Raw genomic sequence first — 19,060 nt, forward strand, 5'->3', positions numbered from 1 at the left:
CATTACCAGTGACCCAGTGGCCCAGGGTCATTAAAAATTGATGTCGGGCCACCCAATTTCCAAAAACGCTATCTTTTGGTGGCCCGGTTCAGGCACTTAAGGTTCTAAATGGATTGTTATATATCCACTTATTTTGGGCCACTACAGTGGCCCAAAATGTTAGATTTAAAGATCTTAATTAATAGTGGCCCAAACGGGCCATCAGAGAAAGTGTTGCACCCTGCATACACACTATTATCAAAGGTTATACGAGAAATGCAACCACAGTACTGTTGCCAACTTCATACAGGTGTGACACTCTGTGTTTGGTACTTTCTATCTCTGCACAACAACAGTTATTAAATATTAAAAGTCAAGTACTGTGGAAACCACTGGAAGAAGGAAGTTTGAGATGAAGTGGGTCATAGACTCAGAGATTAAATGGTCCAGGAGAAAGGGATGCAAGTAGTTTTTTTTTCTACAAAAAGACAAACAAAACTGAACCACAAGACACATACCCAACTACAGTGTGAAAATAATGACCTATTTTTCCATGAAAAATTTTCCCATCTCTTGTTCATCCTTCATCTAAATTACAGATCAAGAGGTGCTATGATTTACCCTGTTAAAATAATTTACTTGTACTGCAATAAAAATCTTTATATACAAACACAAAAAATATATTCATATTAGTTATATGCTATATTGCACCAAGTGTACCGAAATTACATCAATTTATGTTGCCAAGACAAACAACGGTAATAAACATTCTCTCAGGTAATAATAGTTAAAACCACACAATCTTAGCAATGAACCTTGTGACTGGAAGAGTGCTGAATTCAATTTATGAATTCATAATGGACGGAAAGTTGAATGGTACCTTTTGAATACAGTAGTCTGCAATAAATTATCTATGGACAAAGTGACTACTGGAAGAGAAGAAAGAAGAGCAGTCATGTATCTGATACATGAAACTTGGGAAATCTCTGTACAATGTGTTGCAACATGATACCTAATCGTTTGCACTCTATCTGAAGCGTTCAAGTGTGTTCTATTCTACAAATTCTGACACCGCATAGTTTATCAGCCATGTTTTTTGCATCTATATTCAATGTCAATGTGATATTGATGTTATTGTTCTCCCTGTTTGATGTTCTTGTGAAAGTTCATATCTTAAAATGAGATCTCCACTTGATGACAGTACTTGCAGGGAATGTTCAGCGACCATCTTCACTGGACGGAGACTTCCTCGTCTCTTCACATGAATCATAGTATCAGTAGAGTCATCTCTTCACATGAATCATAGTATCAGTAGAGTCGTCTCTTCATCAAAGATACAGATACAATGTATGTCTGGTTGAATGTAGACACAAGTCCACTGTCCTAACTCAACTCTCAGTCTGCCTGCTGGTCACTTCTGGTCACTCCTGGTCAGCGTAGTGCAGCATTGCCTCCTGGACAGCCTGAGCAGCTCCTGTACTCACCTCCCCTTGGTCTTTCTGTAAGTTGGATTGGACAAGAAACAAACATGTCACAGATGCCATCCTTCACCATCACAATCAGTGTGTTTCAAACAAATGCTTGGCAGGGAATATGTGCAACATTGTGTTTCATCTTTATACTCTATATGCTGAATATTTCGCCAGGTTTTTATTTTTGTGAATTTCGCAAGTAAGGTGCTATTCATGTGATTAAAGACATGCGAAAAAAATAATGACTCTGATCCCAATATGAATGTGACACACATGTATATTTTTCTCCGTTCAATACAGTGCTCCACGATCATGAAATTAACCACTCGTGAAATCGTCAAGTCCCGATTCACGAAAATTTAGGCTCGCTAAATATATGGCGTATACAGTACACTACAGGATTAAGTCATTCATTATATGCCAACTCTATTCAATATCAGCTAGTTGGGGATGACATATGTTTCATTTCAAAGCCAAGAGATTCAAAATTCCACCAGGGAGCCAAGTTTTGATTTGGGAAACTGTCAACAGTAATGGAGTTAAAAAATAATAAGAAGAAAAAAAAGAGAGAAAAAAAAGAAAACTTTGTGTTGAATGTATACCAGAGAACATGATGTCTTATAAGAATGCTGTATCTTTGATGTAGTAATCAAAATAATACTATTAGAAATGAATCCTCTATACCCATTCCAAACTTCATTTGGTGGGATATGAAACCTCAGCCAAGATGAGATGCTCTATAGATAGGAGATAAGCTATTCATTTGTCTTGTAGAGCCAAAAGAATAGCCAATTGTGAACTCACCAATAACTCTAGAACCAAAAGGTCACTGAGTCTCTTGACCTCCTTAGGATGGGACATCAGGGCATTCTCTCTCCTACAGCGGACAGACAGACAGACAGACATATGAAGGATATTCGCCACATTCCGAGCATTTGTTCATTGACAGACAGATTCAACAGATTAGGTCACGGGTACAGTACTGATGATGTCTATGGAGTTTTACACTAAACGGAGCAAACTGCCCATCTAAGGACACTTCATGGTAAGAATTTGATTGCCTATTGGCACTTTTTGGATGATAATGAACCCAACAGCTTTCCCATACGGTGAAACTTGGTACTGAGAAATAAATGGCAAATAACTGACACTTGGTTAAAAAGATTCCCTGAATTCCCAGAAGAAATCAATACACATCATGCATCAATGATTTCCATGTTGATATCAGCATACGAAATCTACAGTGGATTTTTGCTTGTTCAATAGCACAATCACCATTTGTAAAATCAGAAAGGTACCTACGCAGACAAAGTTTCATTCTTCATGAACAGGGTGACATCATTCACCGGCACATCAACTACAATAGTCCATGGGCCAGGCCAGATATTGGTACCATCTGAGGTGGCAAAACCTTTTTGGTGTCATTTTGTTTGTCGGGCATAGATATGCTTATCAAGCTATGATAGCATTTCCAAATGAGTAGCTTAGTCATAATGAATGAATTTTTAACCAATCTGGTCTCGTTGTTATATCCCTATACTTCTGAATCGAAACTAACCGCTATACAAAGAAGAACACTGTTTTCTGTATGCTCCATAGAGCTGTAAAATGCAGCTCTATGGTATGGTCACAGGTGTTCTGTTGTAAACGCGGTGCGCTTAGTCTTTATTCAAGGCAGCGAAGGGAATATCCACAGGTTATGATGTCCACAGCGCTTAGTCTTTATTCTAGACGGCGAAGGGAATATCCAAAGCGTATGATACAGTGTATATCCTTTTATCTAAAAACAACAACAACAAAAGCAATTCCTCGTGAATTTTACCGTATTTTTCAATTATTTATCATTTTCCGGCAAAAACGCTACGGTCAAAATGCTAATACCACGCCAATGTCGCGTTATTTCCATCCAACAATATAAGATAATGCAAAAACAATGTACCGGTACACTACGATACATTATAATGAATAATGAATAGAGTGATTTTTGTTTAAAACTGATGTATTTGATGATAGGGTAGTATAAATACAGTATAGATAATCCCTTTTATGAGGAACTTTAGATATGATAACGGTACATTGGTCTAGATAAAGACTAAGCGCACTGCGTGACAGCTGTGGACATCATAACCCTTTGGATATTCCCTTCGCTGCCTTGAATAAAGACTAAGCGCACAGCGTTTACAACAGAACACCTGTGGACATACGGAAGACAGTGCTCTTCTTTGTATAGCGGTTAGTTTCGATTCAGAAGTATAGGGATATAAAAACGAGACCAAATTGGTTAAAAAATCATTTATTATGACTAAGCTACTCATTTGGAAATGCTATCATAGCTTGATAAGCATATTTATGCCCGACAAACAAACTGACACCAAAAAGGTTGTGCCACCTCAGGTGGTACCAACAACCCATTTTTCGGGTCTTGGCCCATGGACTACAAGAAGTTGTATACATCACACTTGTGCATCATCATCATATCTGTAAGCCACACAGTTGTAATGTACATTCTAGGTTAATATGTATGTGGACATCAATGCATACATGTATCTAAATTGATGTGGTTGTCTTGTCATAATTTCTTTGTAGAAGTAGGATACACAAATTGATAGGCAATAAGAAATGTGACTATGAACTTGACTGGGACTATTATACACAAATATTTAGCACATAAGTATTTTTGAAACACTACTTTGAACAGACAAACAAGTTTTAGCTTTAATTGCTGTCTTGTTTGCGGGCACCCCTTCGTGGTCTTACCTCATGTGCTCATGGAGCTGGGCCCTCTGCTGTGTGAGGAAGTGTGTGTGTTCCTTCAGTCCGTCCTCATACATGTGTTGGTAGGTATCCTTCATCTGCCGTACATTCTGAAATGTATCTTGAATGATGTCATGATAAGTAGGAGCTGTCGATGTATGACTATGTTAAGGTTCAAGGATCAGAGAAACTTGAGGTTTAAAGTGCATCAACTTTATGTGAAAAGCAACTCTTGTAATGAGAAGTAAGATCAAAAGAGATATTCAGTCGGAAACATCAATACTGAAGCTGAATGGGGGGATGGAATGGAGTGAGCATATATTTTTTTCAGATTGGATTTCTTGCATTCCTATGTACACACACTGCCTACAATCCTTCATACTTACTACAAAATCTACATTGTGTGAGCTTGTGACACTATAAGCTACTGTTTGAAAGACAAAAATCTTTTGACCTTGAATGGCTGCTCCCACAAGTTGATGGGCACAACTTCGTCAAAACATACAATACATATGCCTAGTTCATTTGGATAGTCAAACAATTCTGAAGATACATCATCCACAAATTGATTACGGACAGACAAGAAAACATAATGCCCTCCATGGCAAAGGCATAAAGATATTTCCTCTGTGCAGTTGTATTCAAAACACCTGGGGGGTATTTCATAAAGCTGTTCTTAAAGTTACGAACGACTTACGAACGACTGGTGATCAGTTCTGATGTGCTATACTTATCAGAATTTCAATAATTCAGCACAAGAACTGATCTCCAGTCGTTCCTAAGTCCTTTGTAACTTTAAGAACAGCTTTATGAAACACCTCCCTAAAAACATCAAATCGATGGTGGTCATTTCTTTATCAACTATTGTATCTGAGTCTGAATGTTGTGTGATAAGGATATGATGGTAGTTTGTCAATCTCTGTCCTCTGTAGTAAGATGCTGGTTCCCGCCGTCTTCTCTAATCCCTGTTGTCTCATAAAGTGAGCCACCAGTGGGCTGCGTCCCTCCACATCAAACACATGTTTGACAAACGAAGGGCCTGCTGCAGCTGGGTGAGACTAAAATACATGAAAAGAAGACAGTGTCATAACACTTACTTCCAACTTAAGTATATACTGTACGAGCTGAAATTTTTGCGTACAGATATTTTCGCGAATTGCTACTTGGAGGACATTTTCGCGTGTTGTTAATTTCGCGGTTGCGAGGGTCTAACTGAACTTAGTTATTCGCGTCTTGTTATTTTTGCGGTTCAAAGGCGATTCGCGAAATTCGCGAAAATAAAACCATCGCAAAAATTTCAGCTCGTACAGTAGTCTACAGTGACTGTAAAAGAGAAAACATGCAAAAATGCTGAAAGACCTAAATATACAGTTGATCATTATTATGACATGGTCAGATATAGCAAGCAACTCCTATATTCTTCTGTTCTTATCCCTAATCTACTAATATAACAATATACCTGATATCACGAGGAAACTTCACTGGTCCCAGCAGGTCGATATAACAATGTTCCTGTGTGTAAATATTAGCAACATAAGTCAACTCGCTTTAGAGTGGAGAAGCCTTTATAGATCAGATCTAAGGGATAGCTTACCTCCTTCTTTTCAGTCTTCACCTTGGTACTAATCTGAGACAAGGCTGGCCCTATATTCAAGTCTGATTTCCCTCCTACTCGGGACTTTGAGTCACTCTTCTTGGACACCACAGAGCTTAGCTTCTTCTTCGGTCCAGATTTCCCATCTTTTGTCTTGCACTTAACCCCACTGACTGTATCGTTGCTGGAACGTTCTACAGAGTATTCACTAATGGTCTGCAGGACTGGTTTACTTGTGTTCTTGGCCACATCAGCAATGCTGCTAGCTTTCTTGACCTTGTCTTTGGCCTGGGAGGAGGACGTGGTGCTGATACTTTGGGCGTCCGCCACTGCAGAGATCAAACTACCATCGTCATCACCCATGAGGGATTTGTTGGTTGCAATGTCTGGCAAAGTCTGGCTGGAATCTGAAGAACTGGTATCGAAGTTGAGAATACCTCCTAGAAGAGAACAGGATGAATTGCAAATCATACATTGACATCAATGGGGATGTGGTCATGACTAAAGACTTAGATGTATTTTGCCTGCTAGATTACATGAATTGTACATCCATATCAGTCAACTTCATGTAAATATATATTCAATACTAAATGTAACCCTGTTCTGGCATATTCAAACTGTGTCATACCTCAATGTATCTTGATGTACTATAATTAAAAAAAAAAAAATAATAATAATAATACAATGATAACCAGCCTTGAATATACAGGTGTAATTGAATCTATCCCCTTCAATAATCTATGCTTATAAGAGATAATCCAGCAACCATTCACAAACAAAACATGGGGGAATGTATTATCAGTACTTCATATTTACAAGAGAATTACATTAAAAAAAAATACACTGAAGCTTCTTTGAAATGATTATTGGTAGCTCCTAATACCAGTGTGAGAAATAAAGATCTATCACAGTCCCTTCTCACATCGATATGCTCTCTATTCACTGCTCTGAATTGTATCTTGTTTTCATTGTAACATACTCATTTTAACTGAGAGGATATAATACAAAAAGCAGTTTGCTGATTGGATGACATTTCTTACCTTTCTTCTTGTCCTTCTTTGAGAAGTCATCCTTTCTCATGTCAGGAGGTTCAAGTCCATCAAAGTTCCATGCGGCCCATAGTCTGGGCAGCTGCTTAGTCCCTACTACCCACTCTGATGTTAGCGAACATAAACCCTCCTTGAAACTGTCATCAAACTGTCTCCAGGAGTTTGGGAATGCAGCACAGAAAGCAGCATATACAGCTTGGGCCAATACATCAGCATACGACTGAGGGGAGATACAAATCAAAATGCCAATCAAACAGACCAAGGTGTAAGTAATAAAAGTTCATTTGCAGGGTACTATCAAGGGATACAAAATATTGCAATCCTACATGGCAAACATTCTACATAGCACATATCATGAACAGACTACAAATTAACATACACTTCAAGCATCAACTCTGCAAAATACTGCATGTTCATACAACAGTCTTTTTGGATGACATTTAAGAATAAGATGACTAAAAACCTAAGGTAAAGTGGAAGAGGAGCTTCAAAACAACACAGAACTTAGATGAGAAACTCTTATTAGGCCAAAATCCAGCATCTATCTAGGTAATGTTCACTTTTATCTATGACTTTCAACATTCTCTCAATTCTGATTGATTATAAACCTCATGGAATTGAGACATGTCCCACAAAAGGGGTGGCAACGGTCCAACCTCTTACCCGAAAGAAGACTTCTCTGTACTTGGGATGCCTTGCTGACAGTAGAAGCTTCACATAGTTGTATGAAATGCGATTAAACAGTCTACTCTGGACAATCTTGCTGGGATGGTAGCGAAGCAGGAAGTAATACCAAAATGTATCCTGGGAGGCAGAGAAAATGAGAAAACAAAATAAGACCCTTATTCACACAAATGTAGAAAGTAAACTATGAAACTGTAAAGCTAAAGTTGGCTTTTTCATTGATTTTTTTCAATTGGTCAAGGTAAAGACTGCATACCACAGGAGGTATGCAACTCATCTGTAGAAAATGATCAGTTTGGATCATTTAGTATAAGAGCTTTACTAGGGCAAAAGCTAATCACATTCATGCATTACAACATAGTGATTAAATGCCAGCTGCAGGACTGCCAAACAAGTTGTAGCTATCTACTTGAACATTTAAGCTCCACATCAAGTGAAGAGCTTTTCATCTTCTTCGTTTATCTAACTTTACATTTCTATGCAGGATTTGGGTGTTCTGTTTTGTTTTTTAACGGAAGATACTGCCGCAGCGGGAAATGAAATCAAAACTTTGATAAGCTCTCGGGTAACTTGAAAAGACCTTATGAAATGATAAATGTAAAAACTCATATACAATCTTGAGAAAACTAGTTAAATCCTTGCACAGAATCACCACTTTAAGCAATAGACACAGGTCAGATATATGAATCCATAAGGACTTCTGGGCAAAACTCTTCAGACATGTAGTGTCAAAGGCAAACAATCACATGGAAATCTGCAGGAAAAGGAGCTTTACATCAATAATGTATGCATCTCTGTAAAGCACTTAATCTCTCCAGTGCTCTGTATGTAACTCTGAACAGTCAAGCATCAAACTGAGGGTATTTTGGACTAACCAAGAGGATAGCTTCTGACATCTTGGAATGGAAGAGTCTCCTGAATTCTATCTTATAGTGAGGCTTCTTCTGAAGGTCAAGCTGGGCCTCGGTCACTTTCCTCAGAATGACCAGTCCTGGTACCTCAGGGAGCTGGGTCAACCGGTCTGACTCATACCCTGGGTACTGGTGCAGCTGTCAGGTTAGGTGAGAGGTCATTGGGAAGAGGTCACAATAGTACACATAAAAAGATATTTTGTCTGATTCCCATGTCAAAGATAAAATTCCTTGGATACATGCAACTTCTTACAATATCCACCAGGAATGATAGCTAAATCTTCAAATATTAGAAAAGCAAAGGTGGAGAAATCAAGAGTACACTTTAACAGGGATTTGGTGTAACATTGTTTTAATTTTCAGAATTTTTTTTTAAAGTTTTAATCAATAGAACTGTGCAATGGAAAACAATCATAATTACATACCATCTCATGGACACTACGCAAAGGTCAACACTATCTCCAGTAACTGATTGACATCAGAAATACAGTATATAGCCATCCCTTACCTCAACTAGTCTTGGTTTTGTCCCAGTCTTCTCTTTCTGGTGCTGTATATATAAAGACAAAACATTGGTCACTCATCAGTAACAAGAATAGACTTCACTTCATTAAAAAAAAAGACTAATAATAATAAAGAGCAACATAATGCTTCGCACTCCCTCAGTGAAGAGGGTAGGATATCAAATAATCTCATTACCTAGTAGGTATCTTCAGTGTACAGAGAAAAGTGATCATGGTTCCACATAGTACATTCTGCACTGATATCCCATGCAATCATGGTAAACTTTACATCAAAGAAAACTGAGCACAATAAATGTAACCTAACCAATTGAAAAGAGCAAACAGTCTCGCAGATTTGACATGTGGATAGTAGTTGGTGTCATACCTTTTTATTAGTGGCCAATGTTTTCAGAAGATGTTTGCCTTTATCTCCCTTGTCTCCTTGAAGCACTGAGGAAAGAAGGTTACAAATCTGTATGAACATACATGCATGATATAAATGTACTGAGCTGAAACAGCTACTTTGTATGCGCACACGAACAACAGGCATGCACGCAATAAAGAATTAGAGGCTAATTAGTTATGGGCTTGGACAGGAAGACATGTCATCGCTAGTGTCTTTATTGTATCAACCAAGTATGGTTTTATTGTGTCCAATGCTCAGACAATGCTAATCAAAACGACATCAATATCAAAATATGATCTTCACAGATGTTTGACTCACTTCATGACAACACATGGCTGCTGTACACAATGCCTTCTCTTCTACTGCAAACAATGCTTGTAGCTTGATATACAATTGTAGAGTTGCAAAAAGCAAATTTAAATACAGCTTGTACATGTATCACTTCATCAGTATTTCTGTCATCAAACAGAGCATAATCAACTATGCCTTTTTTTTTTCCTATTCAGAAAGGGACGAAAGTACAGGTATGTATATATGATAGTTAGTCCAGCACTGCTCCCATGATAGATTCATGCATTTCCACAATAAAACTCTTTATCAAAATTAGAAACATTTATTAGAACATGGAACAATAAAAAACACATTTAGCAAAGAATATATAATATTTGATGGATGCTGCAATAACACATAGAAGGAAGTTGAAATGACTGTATATAACGTCCACCGAAGCACACTGCATTAAATAATTGAACAAGCTTAGTTTCCTACATACCTGACCCTCCACACTAAATAATATACAAGAAATCATGTTGCCACTGTATGTTAAACCACATGCATCCATTGAGTACAGTTCATCATTTTGTGTTTGCATCATGTATGACTACTACACATTAACAAATTCATGAGCAAAAACACAGAGAAAAGGAGCAACAATCATAGAAACTAGCATCTTTTGATGTGATTTTGGGTTACAGCAAAACTGCTTTGGATGATAAGAATAATAAGTATGCAGTTGACCCATAAACAATGTCACACAATAAGCTTTATCACATTTTCCCTTCTCAATGCAAGTACATTGTAGTTTGATATCAGTTTTTAAAAGGTCCAATCAGCAAAGTTATGAAGATACTGATTTACATGATAGGAATTCACATACAAAAACGGTGTATATCTCTGCATAATCGGACATTGTTTGAAATGAAGTATTCATAGATTATTAAATTGTTGTCAATGCATTCATGAACTTTAAAAAAACTGTCCTTGGTGTAAGACAGAAAATGAACAAAATAATGTCTTTCAATCTCCTGAACAGGTGTAAACAAATCAATCCAAAACAGGTTTCATTTTCATGTTGATATTTTAATGTTACTGACTTTTTCTTTTTCTAATCACTATAAAAGTGTTTCAAGACCTTGTCAGGAAGTCAGACGCAAGAAACCTACACTTTGAATTTATGTATGTGTACCATATATTCCTTATCGTTTTCTTTTCCTTGCACTTTAGATTCAGTTTAGCTCTTATCAATAGCTCTTTTGTCAACTTTCATTCATTAATTCAAACACTTGACAAGTTTCAGCACAACTTCATATGAGAAACTTGCTTACTTGATTTGACTGCATAAACGCCAGCAAACTGGTTGAGTTCTTTGACATCTTTAGCTGTATTAAGTGAGACCCAATATGAAACTAGTTAGTATCGAAAGTCATATCACTGAGAAAGCACAACAAAATAAAAAGAGCAGAAGATAGGGAAGCATGCAATGATTAGCAAAATGACATTTAAATGCACTATGCGTCAAACAATATTCATGCTGGAATTCAGATAACAAACATATTTTCATGCATGTCAAGGAAAGCCAGGCAAATATAAAGCACTACACAAACATTCATATCAACTTTACTTTCACTTCAGAACAGAGAATATCTGATTTAACACCCTGATACCATCGATGTCAGGAATTTGTGCCATTTGATTACTAAAGAAAGGAAGGCTCCCTGACTAGTTCGAAATCTGAGCATCATACAATGATCAATGTAATTATTTTGTTGCTATGAATAAGAGGCGGTTGGTAATGTGACAGATATTTCATGTTTTGTTGTTGATAAATAACATTACTCACAGCTGTTAGTTGTTAGAAAAAAATGTTAACACGCAACACTTTAACACACGGTCACACATACGAAACAAAGCGAACACAACTTTCTGTTCATACTATTTATTCGTACAATACATTTTTCTTGTTGCTTTTTTTTTCATAGAGTTCTTTCAGGTAATCAATTAAAAATGAAGCATTTCCCAACAATTGTATAGATCATCATTTGTGGACATTGATATTGCTTGCATGCATTTTATGGGAGGAAAGAAATAAAAAATCAATTGACAGAACAGTGCATGGATAAAAGGGTAGGGTCCATGGCTCATTTCATATTTCACAAAGCTGCATACCACAGTGGAACCTGTTTTGGAGCAAAAAATGTCAAATGTACCGAACAGCATTCACACTGATCAATTCAATACAGTTCCATCTTCTCTGATCACTGGTGGCATACCACATACATGTATTGTAACAACCTTGGTACCTTGTAAGATACTTCACTCTGACCAACATGTGCTGTTAGTATGGCTTGCTTTATTGTTTTTAGCTTCTGCTCACATATGATAGGAAATATTTAATTAGTCTTGGCATACACTTAACACAAATTTGATTGGGTGTAAGTTCAATAAAAACAAACAAACAAGAAATGAATTGGATTAAGAAGGTTAGTGGCACACTCGTTTGTAGTAAAGTAAAGCATTGACAATATTAGCAAACTCATTTGTAAGAACGGTGTATCTGCAGGATTCATAATGTTGTTATAACAAGTAAAACAAAGTGCGATTCAAACTCTGGATTGAACAGTCACTGCATCTAATAATCACTGGTACTGCTAAATTGCTGGATGAAAAATGAATGCATTCTCAGCAAGGCCTAGAAATTACATCCACACTTTGACTGATACCCTCTAGATGAGTTCTGCTTTGTCTTGGATGCATTCTTAGCCCCCTATGGACAACATATCAGTGCGATCTGAAAATGTCACCACTGGCATCTAATGAAGTTACTGCAATAACGAACGGCCTTTGACATGAGAGGGTTAATGGCACAGCACTATATCACATTACACCTAATCAAATGGATGCTATATCCTGCTACATTGATGAAAAACCTTCATTTTTTTTAATGTCCATTTAGTAGCTTTCTTGGACCATGCGCAATCTAAACTATTGCTATATCAGACATCATACCATGTTCAACGGTATCACAAGTTACAAGTTGGATCTCATAGAGTGAAACCACTTCTTTGATCACTAAAAGTTGGGAATGAGATAAAAGCTTCAAAAAGATCTTTAGATCTACTTTGGTAGATCAATGAAAATTAACAAATATTCTAAAAGAATTATGAAGGGGTAATACAACAGAGACACTGCAATACTTTGGAAGAGTGAGCATTCTAATGAAGATTTATACACATCACTCCATCCACTTCATTCCTACATTTTCTATACAATGCTAGTGAGTCTACTACAAGTGTTACAAGGAAAATAGACTGCAACTTGAGTTCTTGAAGTGCTCTAAACTGCATGCTGTCTGTCCAATCATAGACTACACACAATGTCAGGTGACACAAATTTTATGCACTTGAGTTTTGAACATTTTGTCTTGATTGGTCAAACGGTTGATGTTAAGTATCATGCTAAGTTGGCAAGAGCTATTTTTGTGTATGTGACTGTTTCTTTTTTATTCAGAGCAGTGTTGTACATTGCCATTTTTGTCTCTTGTGCATGATAAAAATCTTGAATATATACAATGTATGTGCAGGTCTAATTTACTATTATAGCTCTGACAAATCTCACCATTAAAAAAAAAATGCAGTGCATTGCAATCTCGTCACAGTCTCAGAGAGGTACCACATAGCCTAGTCTTCTGTTATCAAAACATACTTTGGTAGGTTTTATGGAGATCAAGTCTATTTTTACAGCCACTTAACATGTGAGTGGTTCTCAGCTACTGATGTAATTCAACAATAAATGATTTCAGATCTTGATCATCAGATCATCACCATAATTTGATATCAGTCACACTAGCTTTAGTTTTATTGTGTTCCATATTTCCTTGTGACTGATGCTTGAAGAAAAAATTTAGTACATCTACTTTTGTACATGTACATGAAACAATGTGCTACAATGTACTTGAAACCTGTTGATTAACATGTTTAGTCATATATTGATTTTGATATATTTCATCGAAGATCTACACTATGCAGTACCTCAGAGTGGTCAACTTAGGTATAAAGATAGCTAGCTATCTTGACTTACTTGATGCACATTTAACTGAAAGACAAAACAAACCAATTAAAGTTATCATTCAACTGCAATACATACAATGTACATTAGTCTTTCAATGATCAATTACAATGACAAATTATGTCAGAAACATAACACACAGAGGGCTCTAGTTCGTAAATCAATGTTAACACTTTGTTTAGGAACACAATTATTAATTTGATTAACTTGTACACTTTTTTTTTCAAAGGGTTCCTATTTTTGGGACTGAAAAATCCTGCACAGTTAATGTTGGATTAAATGATTAGAATGGATTAAAATCTTCATGAAACAAATCTCTATGATTTGTGTGCACAACACACTTTAATGAGCAAACATTTTCACAAAGCACATAAAATTATATGACACACTAGTAACACATTAGCTAAGATTAATGGTTATTATGTCACACATAAGTTTATTCATCTATTTTTTTTAAAGCACATACCCTGGTAAGATTAATGTTTTCTCATATTATTAACCTATGTCATAAACTAATATCTATTTATTATTATTTTTAAATACATGGCCTACACACACTCAGGTAAAGGGGCTTTATGTACTAGTTATGTACAGAACATTCTCATGCCAGCTGGGGAGCAAATTGTACTTCTGTTGTGTAAGTGAAGATATTTTATGGTCTGCTGTCACACAAAATGATTACACAATGACATCCAAAACCATCACTGTGCCTCATACCTCCTTTTGGTCCATCATCAAAACGAGGAGATAATGGAGGGTAGTCATCACCAGTGTTGGATAATCTGCTCTCTATGACAAGTCCTGTGTCTAGTTCCTGTAGTTCTCTATCCAAACTGGTGATCCGGTCATTAACCCTTGCAATGCTGCCAACAAGGAAAGCTGCCATACATCAAGTATCAAGGAATATGAATACCCCACTTTCAAAATCAAATACTTCTTACAAAAGTCAAGAAAACAATACGAAGTACCGTACTGTGATTACATGAAGGGTACCTTTGACTACAGTATGAACACTTAATATTTTTGTCTCTTCTCCAAACTTGACCTCTTTGCAACTTTGTCTCTCAAGTCTCTACTCAACTAATCACTACTGTGCATGGGCATAGCTACAGATTTGACCAGTGCTGTTTTGGAAGGCAGCAGTGAGACCTGTGCAAGAAAAAACAAGAATTGTTATTGGATTAATTCATCAACAACAGCAAGTCAAACATCAATTCGATTGGGGATACACTAGGCCTAGATCTAGATATTCCACTAGAGCTGATTGAGTGTGACAGTAACGCTGAAATGCTCCTTTTAATTTTTAGTTGAAAATTTAGTCATTGGTGCTAGAGTGTACTTTGCACCTCCTTATCAAGATCTCTAAACATGCAAAAAAATCACTCTAAATATCCGACAACCACAAATATTCACATCTGAGTGAGACCCAAGTCCAGCGGAAACAAAATTTCTGCTGTGTTGACACTTCAACACTTGTTGGAATATGTCAATCACAGCTGGTTCACTTTGCGATTACCTGTGTTGTACTACTACGACAGCGCAGCATGCTATTATATGTTCAAGGCACTGCAGCGATTGATCTGAATGCAGCCATCTCACAGCAATCACAACAAGTTCTTCTTTGGTAGCTTTAAAAAGATTAGGATGTTTTTCAATCTTTCCCCTTAGCTTGTACCAAGTCTTGTGGGAGTGATTGATTGATTGAGGTTTGGGGTTGCTATATGTATTGTGTAAAGTGTGCATGTGTGAGAAACATGGAAAAAAAACCCCAAAAGGTTTAAAAAAACCCAGAAAGTACACTTGAAATAAAAACAAGATAATGGAAGGAATGAAACAAGTGAAACTTGAATTATAAAGGAAAGCATGGGAGAAGAGGATACTGGTATGTTTGAAAAGAAAAGTGGAAAGCGAAGATTGAAGAAGAATTACAGAATGAAAACAAAGCACCCGGTAAAATAATAGAATGAGAAATGAATCAATAGTGGATCCTGGATGAAAGCAAAGACGAAAAAGGAAGAATAGAAAGAATTATACAGGCTAAAAAGGAAGAATAGAAAGAATTATACAGGCTAAAAAGGAAATAAAGACAAGGACACATAAGAATGAAACATATAAAGAACAGATGATTGATTGGAAAGAAAGGAAATTAAGGTAATTAATGTTACGTATATGCATGTTCATGTACTCGTTTACTGTCCTCAGTTTGTCATTGTATATATGTTTTTTAAATGAAACTGAATAAAGTTCAAGTTTAACTTCAAGGTAGATGGAAGGAAAGATAACCCATGAAAGAAATAAAGAACAATCAGGCAGAAAGTAAAGATTGAACAGGAAATTGAGAAAGTACAGACATGGTCAAGAGGAAATATGTAAAGAAGTGCAGCCGTAGGAAGGAAAAGGATAGCTAGGAATACCTGAAAATGAAAGAGAAAAAAATAAATAAAAAGAAAGACATATATGGGGCTGCACACACACACACACACACACACACTCGATTACTTTGTATCTAGAACTCTTACAATCTACAAGTACAATTGCTACTGCAAGACTTGGCCAAGAAAAAAAGAGAAAACAAAAACTGCTGACATGCTGTGATTGCTGGACATTCAGATCTTCTTCTTCTTCTTGGTAGTCTGCTCCCTTCAACCTTGGTTTGAAGATTCTTGCAGAACTTGGTGATACTAATAGTGTGTATCATAGGGGTAAGGTGCATGTGATAATATATTAACAGGATGCAAGTAAAAAACTGCCTTGAAATTAGCTGCTGCTGCCTTCTGTCAGCAGGAGACGAATGGTGTTGACTGAGGAGGCCATCACAACATTGACTGGAAAGGCATTTCACGACCTAAAGTTCTAGATCTCGTGTAAACCGTTTTTTAACAGGTTACTAGGAAAGAATGAGTTTTGGTGTTGTTGAGTCCGGGATTGAGGACTCCACCCCTACTGCATATGCGCTGCTGCACGCTGAACGTACAAGTATTCGTAAAAATTGCCACTGTGCAAACTGCTTGTGTACAGAGGTAAAAAGCAGCATTTCACATACAGAACGAAAAGGTACGCGCGGGATTAAGTGTCATTAGCTATTTAAGACAATAAAAACGAAGAAACGAAAATCAAACTCAAAAACAAACTAACAAACCAAGCTAAAAATTACACATCCGCTCAGTAACGACGCATGGCTGTGAAATTCATGTGTATTACCTATGGCCTGTGAAATTCACGTGTACATGTATTACCTATGCTGCGAAATTCACGTGTATTACCTATGGAGGGGAGGGGGTGCCGATCGCAAGGTACCCTTTTTAGCTGCGCGAAGAAAACGGAACGCACGCACTAAAATTGCGCTATTTTAAAACGGAGATTCATAATCAACGAGACGGTCACGACATTCAAAACTGCAGTATTTATGGCATATTTGAGGTAAGAATTAGGCGAATTTGTGTTATATTTTTAGAATAAACAAGCTACCAATAGGGTGACGATAGGTGGTACCCCCAACCCTACTACTGGCACTCTAGTATACTCCTAACTGCGACCAGCCCCAACACGCAGTGTTGGGGCTGCGCATTGTAGCAGACATGATCATGACAGGCGAAGTATAGCGCCTAAAAATCAATATGAAATCGCAAAAATTCTGCAATATGAAGACTTACAGGTGAAGATGTAATGTTGAAGACTGACTGCGTTCAACTTTTGGTTCTGGCAATAGTCCCTTTCTGCTCGGTTTGATGAGTTAAATGCGACTCGGTCGAGAGGAACTCGGGAGAACTACATCTCATACAGTCAATGGATTTGAGATTTGTGCGCATGCGCTGGCCGTCAAGTCGTGTAGCTTTGTGGCAAGGCCTTATCATACTGTTGGCAAACCCTCTCGCTGTATATTGCGTTGCTTTCTGGGTGGGTGCGCGCGCGCAGGCCTTGTCAGAAGGCTAAACGCATTGCGACTCCGCCAGCACATGAATATTTACGTGCGCAGTGTACTGCATACTGATTTCGAAAATGGTGAATGGGATGGGGAGTTAGGACTACGGACCCGTATATGGCCGTGAAAAAAACGTTTTTTCAAGATCATTGGACCAGTGTGAACAAGAACAAGGTGAACGAAGGGTATTAATTAGATAAGAATCTTATGTATACTATAAAAGTACGTTTTTTCCTCGTGATATTCGAAACTTACGGAGGTGCGAAAATCTGTGACAGACTGTGTATGTTTTTCAAGCTTACCGATATAGCACTCTATTGACTCAGGACGCTCCCACAGTGTGTAACTGTATACGGAGCGTCCCGGGGTTAGTATACTCCCTGGTCTAGACTCTGAGGTCGGCCCAATTCACGAAGGTGGTTTAAACTTACTCGTTTAGACCATGGACATGGTACAAATTTAGACCATGGTCTAAAATAAGCATTAAATAGGCGTACCAATACATGCCAAATGCACGTTTTATTACTGGATGTCTGTTAGCGTACGTAATCTGTCAATCATATCTGCGCATAGTTAATTTTAAACCATGGTTTAAATTTAAACCACCTTCGTGAATTCGCGGGCCTGAGGGTCTAAATTTTGCACAGCAAAATGATACAAGAAGATACTGTCTTTACATGGAGGTGGCACTGGAGTCTAACAACAGTTAGTGTAGTGGCTGCCAGGACCATTTATAAGCCCATTGGCATTGCACTATCGAGTCTAGGACCCGGAAAATTGTAAGCCATTTGATTTGGCATTGCATCGATTGGCACGGCACAGCCGGCATTGGCACAGCCATAGCCAGAAGTGGCAGAACAGGACTTAGCAACCGTCACTACGACCGTAGCGTCATCACTAAATCATCCTAAAAATCATACATTCAAACGTCTAAAGAGTTTCAAACTTTTAAAGGATACGGGCTGTCTTTTTCTGCTGCTCGATGATCTTCGTTCGTGCTGCATCAAGTTCTTCTTTAGTTTCTAGAGAGTCCTCAACATATAAGTTCATGGGAGAGTTCACCCTGTTGATAAACTCCATTTTGGCGGCTCCGTCTGTGCGAGCGTCTTTTTTTGCTAGCTCGAGCTCTTGAGAACGAGTTTCCTACGTTCGAGTACAGTTAAATACACGGTATAAAATGTGTGCTGTGATGCGAGCCTGTGTTTTATCAATGTGTTTGTGCGCACGCCTGCGAACGTACAAATTAATGTAGTACGCACAGACTCATATTACGTAACGGCCCCTTACGTAGCTGTGCTGTTTACTCGATCAGCGAGGAGTGGATTGGAGAGCACGAGCACGGATCTACGAAAGACAGTTCTTCTTCTTCTTCTTCCAATAAGTACATCACTCTCAAAGAGTATTGTCGTACTGGGTGCTATAGGTGTGACTACAGGAACAAA

The 19,060-nt window shown here is 37.6% G+C and overlaps 1 protein-coding gene across 1 annotated transcript; it reads right to left on the bottom strand.

Annotated features, from left to right (window-relative positions):
* Positions 1 to 1,400: 1,400 nt before the first annotated feature.
* Positions 1,401 to 18,698, bottom strand: LOC139729316 (protein FAM227A-like). The gene is made up of 14 exons (XM_071640243.1): positions 18,578 to 18,698; positions 14,414 to 14,575; positions 11,267 to 11,275; positions 10,957 to 11,010; positions 9,332 to 9,396; positions 8,952 to 8,993; positions 8,408 to 8,581; positions 7,512 to 7,652; positions 6,840 to 7,068; positions 5,800 to 6,239; positions 5,106 to 5,263; positions 4,209 to 4,361; positions 2,256 to 2,328; positions 1,401 to 1,478 (listed from the first exon to the last, which is right to left on the bottom strand). The coding sequence occupies exons 1-14, from the start codon at positions 18,696 to 18,698 to the stop codon at positions 1,401 to 1,403; spliced, it is 1,899 nt and encodes a 632-aa protein (XP_071496344.1).
* Positions 18,699 to 19,060: the final 362 nt, after the last annotated feature.

The sequence above is a fragment of the Diadema antillarum genome, unplaced genomic scaffold, assembly GCF_040938485.1.
Source record: "Diadema antillarum isolate AM-2024a unplaced genomic scaffold, OU_Dant_1.0 seq00000234_RagTag, whole genome shotgun sequence".
NCBI classification, from domain to species: Eukaryota; Metazoa; Echinodermata; class Echinoidea; order Diadematoida; family Diadematidae; genus Diadema; species Diadema antillarum.

Coding starts and splice junctions, on each gene's coding strand:
- LOC139729316 (XM_071640243.1), bottom strand. CDS start 18,698: ATGGAGTTTATCAACAGGGTGAACTCTCCCATGAACTTATATGTTGAG. Junction 14,576..18,577: donor GCAGCAGAAAAAGACAGCCC/GTATCCTTTAAA, acceptor GATGTATGGCAG/CTTTCCTTGTTGGCAGCATT. Junction 2,329..4,208: donor CAGCTCCATGAGCACATGAG/GTAAGACCACGA, acceptor TGTCCGCTGTAG/GAGAGAGAATGCCCTGATGT.